At 29.8% G+C, this 12,347-nt stretch overlaps 3 protein-coding genes across 3 annotated transcripts; all 3 read left to right on the top strand.

Annotated features, from left to right (window-relative positions):
• The first annotated feature begins 1,861 nt into the window (after positions 1–1,861).
• LOC108770061 (uncharacterized) lies at positions 1,862–3,012 on the top strand. The gene is made up of 3 exons (XM_018521354.1): positions 1,862–1,892; positions 2,120–2,383; positions 2,519–3,012. The coding sequence occupies exons 1-3, from the start codon at positions 1,862–1,864 to the stop codon at positions 3,010–3,012; spliced, it is 789 nt and encodes a 262-aa protein (XP_018376856.1).
• Positions 3,013–5,889: 2,877 nt separating this feature from the next.
• Positions 5,890–8,497, top strand: LOC108770060 (odorant receptor 43a-like). The gene is made up of 3 exons (XM_018521353.1): positions 5,890–5,937; positions 7,160–7,315; positions 8,444–8,497. Exons 1-3 carry the CDS (start codon positions 5,890–5,892, stop codon positions 8,495–8,497), a joined length of 258 nt encoding a protein of 85 aa, XP_018376855.1.
• A 1,253-nt stretch (positions 8,498–9,750) lies between these two features.
• On the top strand, positions 9,751–10,900 carry LOC108770059 (uncharacterized). Its single transcript, XM_018521352.1, has 3 exons — positions 9,751–9,781; positions 10,003–10,272; positions 10,407–10,900. Exons 1-3 carry the CDS (start codon positions 9,751–9,753, stop codon positions 10,898–10,900), a joined length of 795 nt encoding a protein of 264 aa, XP_018376854.1.
• Positions 10,901–12,347: the final 1,447 nt, after the last annotated feature.

Genomic DNA, 12,347 nt, shown 5'->3' with positions numbered 1-12,347 from the left:
CCCTATAGTAAAAAGAAGTTATTTCGTAAACTTCTTTTGTTTATAACTTCTTAATGAGTAACGTCCTGCAATTAAAACTTCCTCAGGGTCACTCGGGTTCATGACCTTGACATATGTCAAGGTCAAGGTCATTGGGAGGGCTCCCCTAATCTACATTTTTACCCAGTTATCATTTTATAATTATTATCAAAATATTAATAACAAATTTAATGTAGTAATAGTAAAATTAGTAATAACGGAATAAATAAGTAGGATCATATCAAGTTCTATGTCTTAACTCTTTAGTCAAAGAGTCACTCAAATCTAAAGTGTATATTATCAAAATATTAATAACAAATTTAATGTAGTAATAGTAAAATTAGTAATAACGGAATAAATGAGTAGGATCATATCAAGTTCTATGTCTGAACTCTTTAGTCAAAGAGTCACTCAAATCTAAAGGACTTGTGAGGATTCTCCTATAAGTCAGTATGGATTACGAAATTTTATCGTATAATGTATACCGTATATAGTAACTGGTTTAGAATTTATTTTTTGGGTAAGTCTTTTGATTTTGCCTGTAAAAATTCAAAATTGAAAAATTGATATATTAACTCCGGTCCCCTCTAAATAAGAATCGATATTAGCAAATATTTCTCAAATGTAAGTATAATAATAATAATTAATTTCAGATATTAAAATCATCGTTGGGCTATATATCATTTTTATTGTCAAAAAATGGCTAAAGTTACTATACCAATAATCGATAGTTACACAAATATATATATATATGTTTGTTGTTTTATACAAGTATATAGACATAGTTTCCTATCTAAAAAAACATCTTTTATTGTTACAGTAGCAAAAATTAAATTATATTTTGTCTATTGATTATTGTTTATTATAAATTATACCACTAAACATTTTGTAATGTGGCTAATATTTTTATTGCACAGAAATTGTTCAACAGACAATAAGTTCTTGTGCATCACGCAAGAGAAATCTATTGTATACTATAGTGTATAATACAAAATTTCCTCTTAACGTTCGTGTTTTAATTACATTACGTTTGAGGTGATAGAGTTTTACCAATTTTTAGCGTTAATTCCATTTTATCAAATCAACATGATAAGATGAATGGACATACGTCATTGTGTTTATGTGAGTTTTATTACTTTAATTTTGAGAAAAGAATTGATCGGCTCTCTTATCTTCAATGAATAAAAACATTATAGAACACATCTGTTATTTTATTGAAAAAATGTTGCCATATCTTTGAGAGCCTTATACCTTATAAAGTAGCAGATTTTACAAACTGAAATTTTATCACTGTAAATAGTGGATGGAAATACACATGAACAATTGTAATATACAAACTATAATCTACTTATAGTCTGGACATAATATTATATTCACTCACGTTTATTGCAACAATTAGTACACCTTTAAAAGAGACATTTATAGGATATCAGTATAATATGCAATTTTATTTTATCTCTTTTTACCATAATTTTTTAGGCTGGTATAGAAAGTTGCATTAAACATGCAATAGCGTTGTCTTCCGTTTCGCAATGAATGCATACATAATGGAGCAATATGAAGCATAAAAAACTTTTCAAGTATCGACGAACTTGTAATGCGATGTAACCTTTTTTAGCTCTTATTTTATTACATCAGATATAAACGAATTTATAACTTGAACGTTTATAAAATTCTTTCTTACGATATGAGTAGCTATGACTAGGAATAGCATTCTTAATATTTAATGCCACGTTTGACAATTTTGTCGAGTTTTTGCATTTATATAGAGAGCATGCGTGATGATCATTTCGAATCATACCGTGGAAAGAACAAAACAGTTCTTCACGTTCTAACTTTTGACATGAATGTTACAAATTCTTCAGGATACAGAGGTACTAATTTCATGTTACAATTTTCTGTTTATTAATCGTTTAATTAATAATTTACTAAATAAATTTATGTGTGTGTACACTATATTATTATAAATCCATTCTTGTGATACTGTGTTATCGTTAACTTTTGTTACTCACACCACTTAACAATTAGATATTAAATATTGAATATAAATATTACATTTACAACTGTATTATCTAGCTAATATAACATAAAAATTTATTAGATTTCATGTGGGCAATACATCTACAACGTTTAGGATTCGAAATGGTGGGCTTATGGCCCAACAAATGTACTAAGAAATGTTTGTGGCCAAAAATTTGGGTCGGCATCATTCTCATTTTATTAATATTTGTTTCATATGTTCCAATGATATGTACAATTATACATGTTTGGGGTAACATGGTACTCGTAATAGACAATTTACATACAACATTACCTCAAGTAATAGTATCAGTGAAATACATTATCATATTACGGAAACGAACGGGTACGTCCAGAATTATATATACGATTCTCTCTTTGGTATGGTAATTTACAAATAACAGCATATGTCTAAATAATTCAATATTTTAATGCCTTTAACATTGCTTACATTTTATCTATAATTATTTATATTTTTAAGTTGTATTGTCAGTTGTAAACATGATGGCAGAAGATTGGATGGCATTTAAGCTGGATGAAGAACGAGATGTGATGATAAAACGAGCACAAACAGCGCGATTAATTATGATGATTGGATATGTTATCGTGATAATAGCGTTTATCACAACAACTATTCTTCCTTATTTTGGCTTTGTCATGTTGTATGCAACGAATTCCACTGATCGACGCAAATCGTTACCATTGGAGACGTATCACTTCTACGATACAGATAAGAGTCCTCAATTTGAGTTAATATTTTTCATTCAAATGGTAACGCTGCTCTTGGCAGGTACCATTTACATGTCTGTAGATATCTTTCTAGTTGTAATAGTTCTTCACATTTGTGGCCAATTAGAAAACTTTAGATGCCGCTTAATTAATTTGATCTCATACAAAAATTTCAATAAAATTTTAAACAATATCGTAGCGACCCATTTACGTCTTATCAGGTATGAATTTTTATTTTGGCAATAGAACGTTTAACGATGTTAAATAGTGTTAGATAATATATATATATTTTTTTAATTATTAAATATTTATATTTTTTAATATTTGTATACCGGGTGTCCCATTTTAAATAATACGTTAAGATTTCTCGACAACTATGGTAGATACGGAAAAATATTTCAAACAAAAATTTTATCGTTCGGAGGGAGACATAAGAAGATACTATTGATTTAACTTTGGGTGGCGTCGCCAAGGACAGGTCATGGTCAAATCGATTTTTTTTATTGGAACATTCTACTTTTGATGGCAGAATCTAATAACTGATGTAGAGAGCTTTTTAAAACGCTATAAGAAAATATGTTTTTATTAAGTACTCTTTGAGTTTTAATGCTTGAAAGTTACAATACCGCCGGCACTAGTATTACCCAAGATGTCCGACCGACGACTAAAACCTCTTGAATGCTGTTCAGGATCATGTCCTGGATAACATTTGTCAAGATCAAAGCTATTGGAGGTTGTCCTTTTTATTTTCATTTTAACGTAAAAATGAATTTTTAATGTAAAAATGAAAACAAGAGGAATAATCTTCATTGGCCTTGATCTTGACAAATGTTATTCAGGACATGATACTGAACAACATTCAAAAGGTTTCAATTGGACACCTTGCGCAATGCTAATGCCTGCGGTACCGTAATGTTTAAGCATTATAACTCGAAAATTACGTAGTGAAAAATAATTTTATTGAAATGTTTTGAAAAGCTTTTAATACCAGCTATTAGATTCTGCCATCAAAAATAGGGTGTTCTATTAATAAAAATCGATGTAACCTTGACCTGACCTTGGCGACGACGCCCAAAGTCAAATCAATGGTAACTTCTTATGTCTTTCTCCGAACCATACAACTTTTGTTTGAAATATTTTTCCGCATAGGTTTTCGAGAAATCTTAATGCATTATTTAAAATGAGATACTTTGTATATATAATGTTTGATTTAATGTGATAACTCTTTTAAATAACTTTATTCGTAGATTTGCCGACAATATCGAAAATACATACTCTTTAATGATGTTAGTATTGGTATTTCATTTTGGTGTTGTATTCTGCCTAACCGGATTTTTATTTACTATTGTAAGATGCAATAATACAAATATGAGAAAATCTTTTATAGCATGCGCATAACGTAACTCCGGTATATACGCTGCACAAAAACTTTATTTGTTAAGTATTATTTACTACTGTTAACATAAATACTACCACGATTGAGAAAGTTATTTTATGAAGTTACTTATAAGTTACTTCTTAAATCAACTTGTACGTATTTGTTAATATAAAGATTGTGTACCAAAAGTAATACAAAATTGGTACAGATAGTAAAATATATTATAAAACGTGAGGTACCTGAACATATTGTACTTAATTTTTGCAATAAAGGGTAACTTATATGTAAAGTAACTTTCCTAATCCTGAATACAAATGTGATATAATGAAGTAAAAGTATAATATTTAATATATCAATAGAAACTTTGTGCTGTTTACTATCATGAAAATAATATTAGAAATTCTTATGCCAAAATATTTGTATTTCATATAAAAAAAAAATTTTTTAAAGTACGTTGCCAAAATATTTGTATTTCATATAAAAAAAAAACTTTTTAAAGTACTTGCCTTTTTACCGTATATATAAAGGTAGAACATACAGCTACACGGGAAAAAGTGTTTCATATATAATTATATAAAATTGATATATTTTATATTTCATTATGTATAATCATATATGATTATATATAGTTATATATAATTATTTACAATTATATATAATTATATATAAAATATGTCCATATGTATAACATTTTTTCCCGAGTATTTATAAGTGGGATATACGACTCATGGAAGATTTACTAATAATACTTAGACAAAAGATGTAAAATGGCACAATAACTTACAAATTATTATCAAGGAATAAAAATGATAAATATATATACAGAATGTAATACATAATAATTATAATTTTTTGCATATATTACAAGTGTTATGACGTACTTGTTTCATGTAGTACATTCATTGCATTTAATGTACTGAATCCAATTTGTGCACTTTGTATGATTTGTGCATAAATTTCGCTTGCTAAAAATACCATATATTCCAAATAGGTGCAGAAGTATACAAGACTTTAAGTTGAACAATAAATATAAGAGCTAAGCACTTATTTTTGCTGTAATTCGTTCTTTACTTTCCCTTTACAATTATGTATCATCAAATAACATTTAAACCTTTCGCACTCCCTACGGTAATTATTTTATGTAAGTTATGATATATGATTCCACTACTTACTACATTGACAATTAAATCGATTTAACTGTGTGACACAGTGGTTTTAACATATAGTATTAGTAGCAAAAAATCTGAAATCATAACACAATACTAATAGAACACAATAAAAACATAACAATACAGTGGTTATATGCAAATTATCCTTATATTTATTTTTTCCGATTTCTGAGATGTACATATATCCCCCCGCAACTTAAATACCGGAGTTACTCTATGTCCCAAGAGGGTAACCACTAGCTGAAATATTGTCCCACAGATTACATGATTTCATCTGATTACAAATAATTTTTTTCACTACTATGAAGTAATTTGGTAAAATATACGATTTTATTTAATATTATACAATGATTTCTCGTGGTTGCATATATAATTATCGGATTATACATAGAGATTTTATATAAATTTTATAATGATTTCGAGAATTCTGTCCCACGATTACGTTAAGTGGTTACCCCCTCGCTATGTCCCTTTGCTAACTTATAATTTATGTTTTAGATATTAGCTGACGGAAAAATAGATAAAACTGTTATCGTACAAGGATATTTTTCAGTCTTACTTTTTATTATTTTCTTGATGAATACCTTTCTCTATTGTGGGGCAGGAGAGCTTGTAACAGAGCAAGTAAGTTACAGTTATATCTAGTATGTTAGATTATACTTAAACGAGAAAATAATGCAATACATTTTTTATCGGTCAATAATGAAGATAGAAATGTGAAATTGTACATGCTGCAAACTTCAAGTTTGTTGCGCTTTTATGTAAAATTATATTCTGACAGATAAAGTAGCTGTAATAATTTTTCTAATGGCTAACAACTCGTGTGTTACAAGCAACGAGCTATAGGTTGCATTCTGTTTTTCATTCACATGTTGTAAGCATCAATTCATCCTTGTTGTCTATCAAATTTTAAACAAGGATAAATGACGCTTACAAGCGTTGCAAGCGCGAAACGGAATACACCCACAATTAAATTTTGTATTACAAAGTTACAGAATTCCACTGCTGTGGTGCTATTCTGTGCACGCTTATCGATAGTTGTCGGTGTCGTTATGCGTTTTGCGCAGCTATTTTACAAAATATCTACGCAAAATACATAACGACACCGACAACTATCGGTAGGCATGTACATACAGAAAGTTACATAATGACGCCCCAGTCCCTGCGTATTCTGTAACTTGTTATGTGTTCATAACGACAGTCGCGAAGATATTTTATATAGCAAAAAAGCTGCGTAATTATCATTATAAACATATAACGTCTCCATATTGAGTTGTACAATACAGGTCCTGGATTTTTAAACAGGAAGCCATATGGAATTACAGCTTTGATTTGTAGTGAAATATATTTCAACAATATTTCGGTCATTTTTATTTCTTATTTCCACGATTTCATGGTTTATTTCAACGTTTTCAGCGATTCGCACCAAGGTACTTTATCTATTAAAATGCCGCGTAATTTTACATAAAAACGCTACTAAATTTGTTTTATACTTTCGAACAAATATAATTTTCATGTTACTACATAATACTAATAAATTTTTAGTTTTATTATTGTATTAAAATACTATTTATTATAAATATTTGTTATCAAATTACTAGGCAAAACTACTCATTAAAAATTTACTAGTATACATTTATGCATGACCGTTTATTGAATGACTGTTCCTGTGTGAACATTAACAAGAATGCAAATTCATTCGAGTTATATCACATTTCTGCTTCTAATTTCTTTTACAAGAAATGAGAAGTTATTTAAATCTCAATTAACTATTACTAATATGTTTGGAAATAATCCTTATTGAAGTTGCATAAATTAATATGTTTTCTCATATGTATTCATTAAGTGCAATGCAGTATATCGCGCACTGTGTGATCTTGAGTGGTACAAATTGGAGTCAAGGAAGGCAAGAAGTCTTATTTTATTAATGATGCGAGCTAAATATCCTTTTTCTATCACTGCAGGAAAGATTTTTCCGTTAACAATGGCTACTTTTTGCAGTGTAAGATTATCTTAATTCCCCTCGTATTAATTTTGCTTCTTTAATATGTAATGGAATCCGATTTACTTTCACATTTAAAATTTCTCTCTCTCTCTCTCTCTCTCTCTCTCTCTCTCTCTTTCTTTCTTTCTCTATTTCTTTTTCTTTATCTACACACACACACACACACACACGTACGCACGCACGCATATCGGGTGTTCAGACCACTCGTACACCCTATTGAAAAACGAGAGAAGTGGTAATTTTGAAAAATGTTTCAGACAAAAGTTGTTTGAGATCAAGTAATGCATTATATATGGGCATATGCAATTGACCTTGGTTGGCGTGAAGGTCATGTCAAGATCGACTTTGAACTTTTTAAATGGGAATCCATATCCTTTATTGCGTATTTTTATATGCTGTCATTAAGACGTTTTCGAAACACTGGTTACAAATCCTTTTTAGTTGAAATCTTCCTGAATTATGAGATTTCAAAATTTCAGTACACTGGGCATTACCGTTACATAAGGTGTACTGCGTGGAGATCGCACGATTGGAAACTTTAAAAAACACCTCGAAGAGGAGTAAATCCGACCGCGTGTCCTCCACCTAGTACATCTTGGGCTTACGCCGACGGCACTAAAGTCTCAATTCAGGAAGATCTCAACTAAAAATGGTTTGTAACCAATGTTTCAAAAATGTCTTGACATCAACTACAAGAATATGCAATGAAAGATATAGGTTACCGTTTAAAAAATTCAAGTCAACCTTGACATGACCTTCACGACGCCAAGGTCAATCATATATGCCTATGTAATGCATTACTTGATCCCCAACAACTTTTGTAACTAAAACATTTTTCAATATAACCACTTCTCTCGTTTTTAAATAGGGTGTACGAGTGGTCTGAAACATCGGTATGTGTAGTATACATAGCGACTCCCGATAAGTCAGTACGGATTACGAAATTTTTCTGTCTATACAGGATGTATGTTATAACTAAGTAAGAATTTATTTTTTGAGTAAGTTTTTTAGCTTTGTCTGTAAAAATTTAAAACTATAAAGTTTGCGTACTAATCCCGACTTCCCCTACGATATATGCAACGTATTTCTCAAATGTCACTAAATAAAAATAATAATTATTTACAGATATTAAAAACATCGATGGGCTATATATCATTTTTATTAACAAAACATGGCTAAACATGATATATTAATATTCAATAGTTATATAGACTTAAAAATAGATACGTTCATAGTTTTATACTTTTAAGTGGACATAATTTCTAGAAAACATGCTATTGTTACAGCTGTAGTAAAAATATAATTATGTTTTGTCTATTGGTTGTTGTTTACTGTAAATTATTTCATTAAGACATTTATAGAGTAACAAATATTTTTATGTAACAAAAATAATTCGATGGAAATGGGCCCTCGTGTATTATGTTTTCTTTAGCTCGCTACGCTAGGGTACAACGTAAGCTATGCGATTTTTTACATTGCTGTAACCTTTTTAATAATATTATTTGATCATATGGATTATGGTTCAAAAGAAACCTTAACTATAGATATATAGTATAATAGTAAAGTATAATACGAAATTTCTTCTTAATGTTCGTCTTTGAATTACATTATTACACTTAGTGATAATGTTTTACCAAATTTCACGACAACTGTATTTAATCAAATCAACATGGCAAGATGAATGTACTTACGTTATTATAATAATATGTGTATTTTAGCACGTATTTCAGTTTTGAGAAAAGAATTTTCTGCCTTATAACTTCGATGAAAAGAATCATTTAACTAAAACAAATTTGTTATCGTATTTCGAGAATGTTGACAGCTTTGAAAACTATTATACGTTGTACACTTGCAGTTTTAAGACATCAAAATTTTATCATTGAAAATGCACGGACAATTTTCAGATATGAATTATAATCTTCTTACAGTCCAGAGAAAATATTATATCACGTTTCCTATAATGATGGCAAATATGTCTTTAAAAGAGATATTTAAAAAATGAGTGTTATACGTACACTATACAATTTCACGTTATCTGTTTTTTAAATATAATTTTTGTTAACTGGTACGGAAAGCCTCATTAAAGATGCAATAGCGTTATATCTCATTTCGCAATAAACGCATACATAATAGAACAATATGAAACATGGAAAAAACTTTCTGAGTAAGTATTGACGAACTTATATAATGCGATGCAACATTCTTTACCTCTTATTTTATTAGATCAGACATAAACGACTTTATAACTCGAATATTTATAAAATTCATTCTTACGATAGCGGTAGCTATAACTGGGAATAGCATTCTTAATATTTAATGCCACATTTGACAATTCTGTCGAGTTTATGCATTTGTATAGAGAGCGTGCGTGATGATCATTTCTCGTCATACCGTGGAAAGAACAAAACATTCTTCATGTTCTAACTTTCAACATGGATGTTAAAAATTCTTCAGGATACAGAGGTACTAATTTCATGTTACATTTTCTGTTTATTAAATTTAATTAATAATCTATTAAATAAGTTTATATACTATAGTATATTATAAATTCATTCTTGTGATACTGTGTTACTATGTAAACTTTTGTTACGTACAAATACTTAATAATTAGATATCAAATATTGAATATAATTATTATATTTGCAACTGTATTATCTAGTTAATACAGCATAAAAATTTATTAGATTTCATGTGGGCAATACATCTACAACGTTTAGGATTCGAAATAGTGGGCTTGTGGCCTAAATCCAACAAATGTACTAAGAAAAGTTTGTGGCCAAAAATTTGGGCCGGCATCATTTTGATTTTATTAATATTTGTTTCAACCGTTCCGATGATACATGCAGTTATACGAGTTTGGGGAAATATGGTACTAGTAATAGACAGTTTACATACAACGTTACCCCTAGTAGTAATATCATTGAAATATATTATTATATTACGGAAACAAACAGGTGCGTCCAGAATTATGTATACGATTCTCTTTTTAGTGCGGTAATTTACAAATAACAACATATGACTAAATAATTCAATTTTTTACTCGTTTAACATTTCTTACATTTTATCTATAGTTATTTATATTTTTAAGTTGTATTGTCAATTGTAAACATGATGGCAGAAGATTGGATGGCATTTAAGCTGGATGAAGAACGAGATGTGATGATAAAACGAGCACGAACAGCGCGATTAATTATGACGATTGGATATGTTGTCTTGATAGTGGGGTTTATAACAGTAGTTATTCCTTCTTATTTCGGCTTTGTCACAATGTACATAACGAATTCCACAGTTCGGCGCAAATCGTTACCATTGGAGACGTATCACTTCTACGATACAGATAAGAGTCCGCAGTTTGAGTTAATATTTTTCATTCAGTCTGTAACACTGTCATTGGCTGGTACCATTTACATATTTATAGATATGTTTCTAGTTGCAATAGTTCTTCACATTTGGGGTCAATTAGAAAACTTTAGACGCCACTTAATTAATTTGATCTCATACAAAAATTTCAATAAAGTTTTAATCAATATCGTAGTGACCCATTTGCGTCTTATCAGGTATGAATTTTTATTTGGACAATAGAACATTTAATGATATTAAATAGTCGATAATAAATACATATATGGGGCGTTCTCTGTTAAATCGACCACCCTCCTGCCCATTTCAATTTTTGAGATAAAATTCTTTTTTTGGTCTTAAAATTTTCCTTTGAATGTCTATTTTTCGATGCCGTATGGCGTTTTTAAAAATTCAAAATGGTGGACCCAAAATGGCGACTAGAATGAAAAAAGGCATTGGAAAAATTAATGATATCGTGAATAAACGTGTACGATGTGTAATGTATAGAGGTCTGATCCGCGTGCGTGTGTGCGTGCGCGCGCGCTTGTCAAAACGAATTACGTTGAAGTCAATTCTTCTTTAACACGATATCCACTGGTTATTAAGACAAAATTTGCGTACAAAATTTCAAATTATAATTTGATCATTCTCTTGTCTTTAAGTCTTGTTGCTAAGCCACAGGACGCAACATTAACATCTCAAATTCTTTTTAATTGGGCTAGAGTACATTTTAAGGACATAAGGATTTTTTATTTTAAGAAAATTGATCATGAGAAGATAAGAAGAAAACTTAATAAGAGTTTTGAAGCTGCACAGTCAGCTCCGCAAATTCTTAAGGATCATGGATCTATAATTGCGGGAGAAAATAAAGTATTAATCAAAAGATATTCCAATGATATAAATGAAATACTATGGTAGTTTCGGGGAAGAAAGTAAAGGATAAAAAATTAAAAAATAAATTCTATGGTACATCCATCCACACAGACACACGCGTTCACACTCGCACACATACACGTGAGAGGCAAGGGGACTCACGTAAATGAAGCACGCATGCACGCACGCACACACGAAGATCAACCTTTACATCACACATCGTGCACGTTTATTCACGATATCATTAATTTTTCCAATGTCTTTTTTCATTCCAGTCGCCATTTTGGATCCGCCATTTTAAATTTTCAAAAACGCCACACGGCATCGAAAATAGACATTTCAAGAAAAATTTTGAGACCAAAAAAAAAATTTTATCTTAAAAATTAAAATGGGCAGAAGGGTGGCCGATTTAACAGAGAACGCCCTATATATATATATATATATATATTCTTCACGGTTAAATATATACATTTTTTAAACTATGTATATGTATATATAATACTTGATTTAATATGATAACCCTTTCACTTAATTTTATTCGTAGATTTGCCGGTAATATCGAAAATACATACTCTTTAATGATGTTAGTATTGGTATTTAATGTTGGTGTTATATTCTGCCTAACCGGATTTTTATTTACCATTGTAAGATGCGGTAAAATACAAAAAAATCATTTATAGTATGTATAAGGTAACTCCGGCATATACGCCGCACAAAAACTTAAGGGGATGCTAAACCGATTACCCAACTCAATCAAGGTCGATAGTACAGACTTTTTTAATTCCAATTTCGATAATAGTGGCGACATCTTTGATTT

The sequence above is a fragment of the Trachymyrmex cornetzi genome, unplaced genomic scaffold (genome assembly GCF_001594075.2).
Source record: "Trachymyrmex cornetzi isolate Tcor2-1 unplaced genomic scaffold, Tcor1.1 scaffold99, whole genome shotgun sequence".
NCBI lineage: Eukaryota > Metazoa > Arthropoda > Insecta > Hymenoptera > Formicidae > Trachymyrmex > Trachymyrmex cornetzi.
This window is presented reverse-complemented; position numbering and strand designations above follow the sequence as displayed.

What these genes read in the sequence shown, in the direction of transcription:
- LOC108770059 (XM_018521352.1), top strand. Translation starts at nt 9,751, where the DNA reads ATGGATGTTAAAAATTCTTCAGGATACAGAG. An exon ending in AAATTCTTCAGGATACAGAG is followed by an intron (nt 9,782 to 10,002) that starts GTACTAATTTCA and finishes AAAATTTATTAG; the next exon opens with ATTTCATGTGGGCAATACAT. An exon ending in TATATTACGGAAACAAACAG is followed by an intron (nt 10,273 to 10,406) that starts GTGCGTCCAGAA and finishes TATATTTTTAAG; the next exon opens with TTGTATTGTCAATTGTAAAC.
- LOC108770060 (XM_018521353.1), top strand. Translation starts at nt 5,890, where the DNA reads ATGAATACCTTTCTCTATTGTGGGGCAGGAGAGCTTGTAACAGAGCAA. An exon ending in GAGAGCTTGTAACAGAGCAA is followed by an intron (nt 5,938 to 7,159) that starts GTAAGTTACAGT and finishes GTATTCATTAAG; the next exon opens with TGCAATGCAGTATATCGCGC. An exon ending in CAATGGCTACTTTTTGCAGT is followed by an intron (nt 7,316 to 8,443) that starts GTAAGATTATCT and finishes AATTATTTACAG; the next exon opens with ATATTAAAAACATCGATGGG.
- LOC108770061 (XM_018521354.1), top strand. Translation starts at nt 1,862, where the DNA reads ATGAATGTTACAAATTCTTCAGGATACAGAG. An exon ending in AAATTCTTCAGGATACAGAG is followed by an intron (nt 1,893 to 2,119) that starts GTACTAATTTCA and finishes AAAATTTATTAG; the next exon opens with ATTTCATGTGGGCAATACAT. An exon ending in CATATTACGGAAACGAACGG is followed by an intron (nt 2,384 to 2,518) that starts GTACGTCCAGAA and finishes TATATTTTTAAG; the next exon opens with TTGTATTGTCAGTTGTAAAC.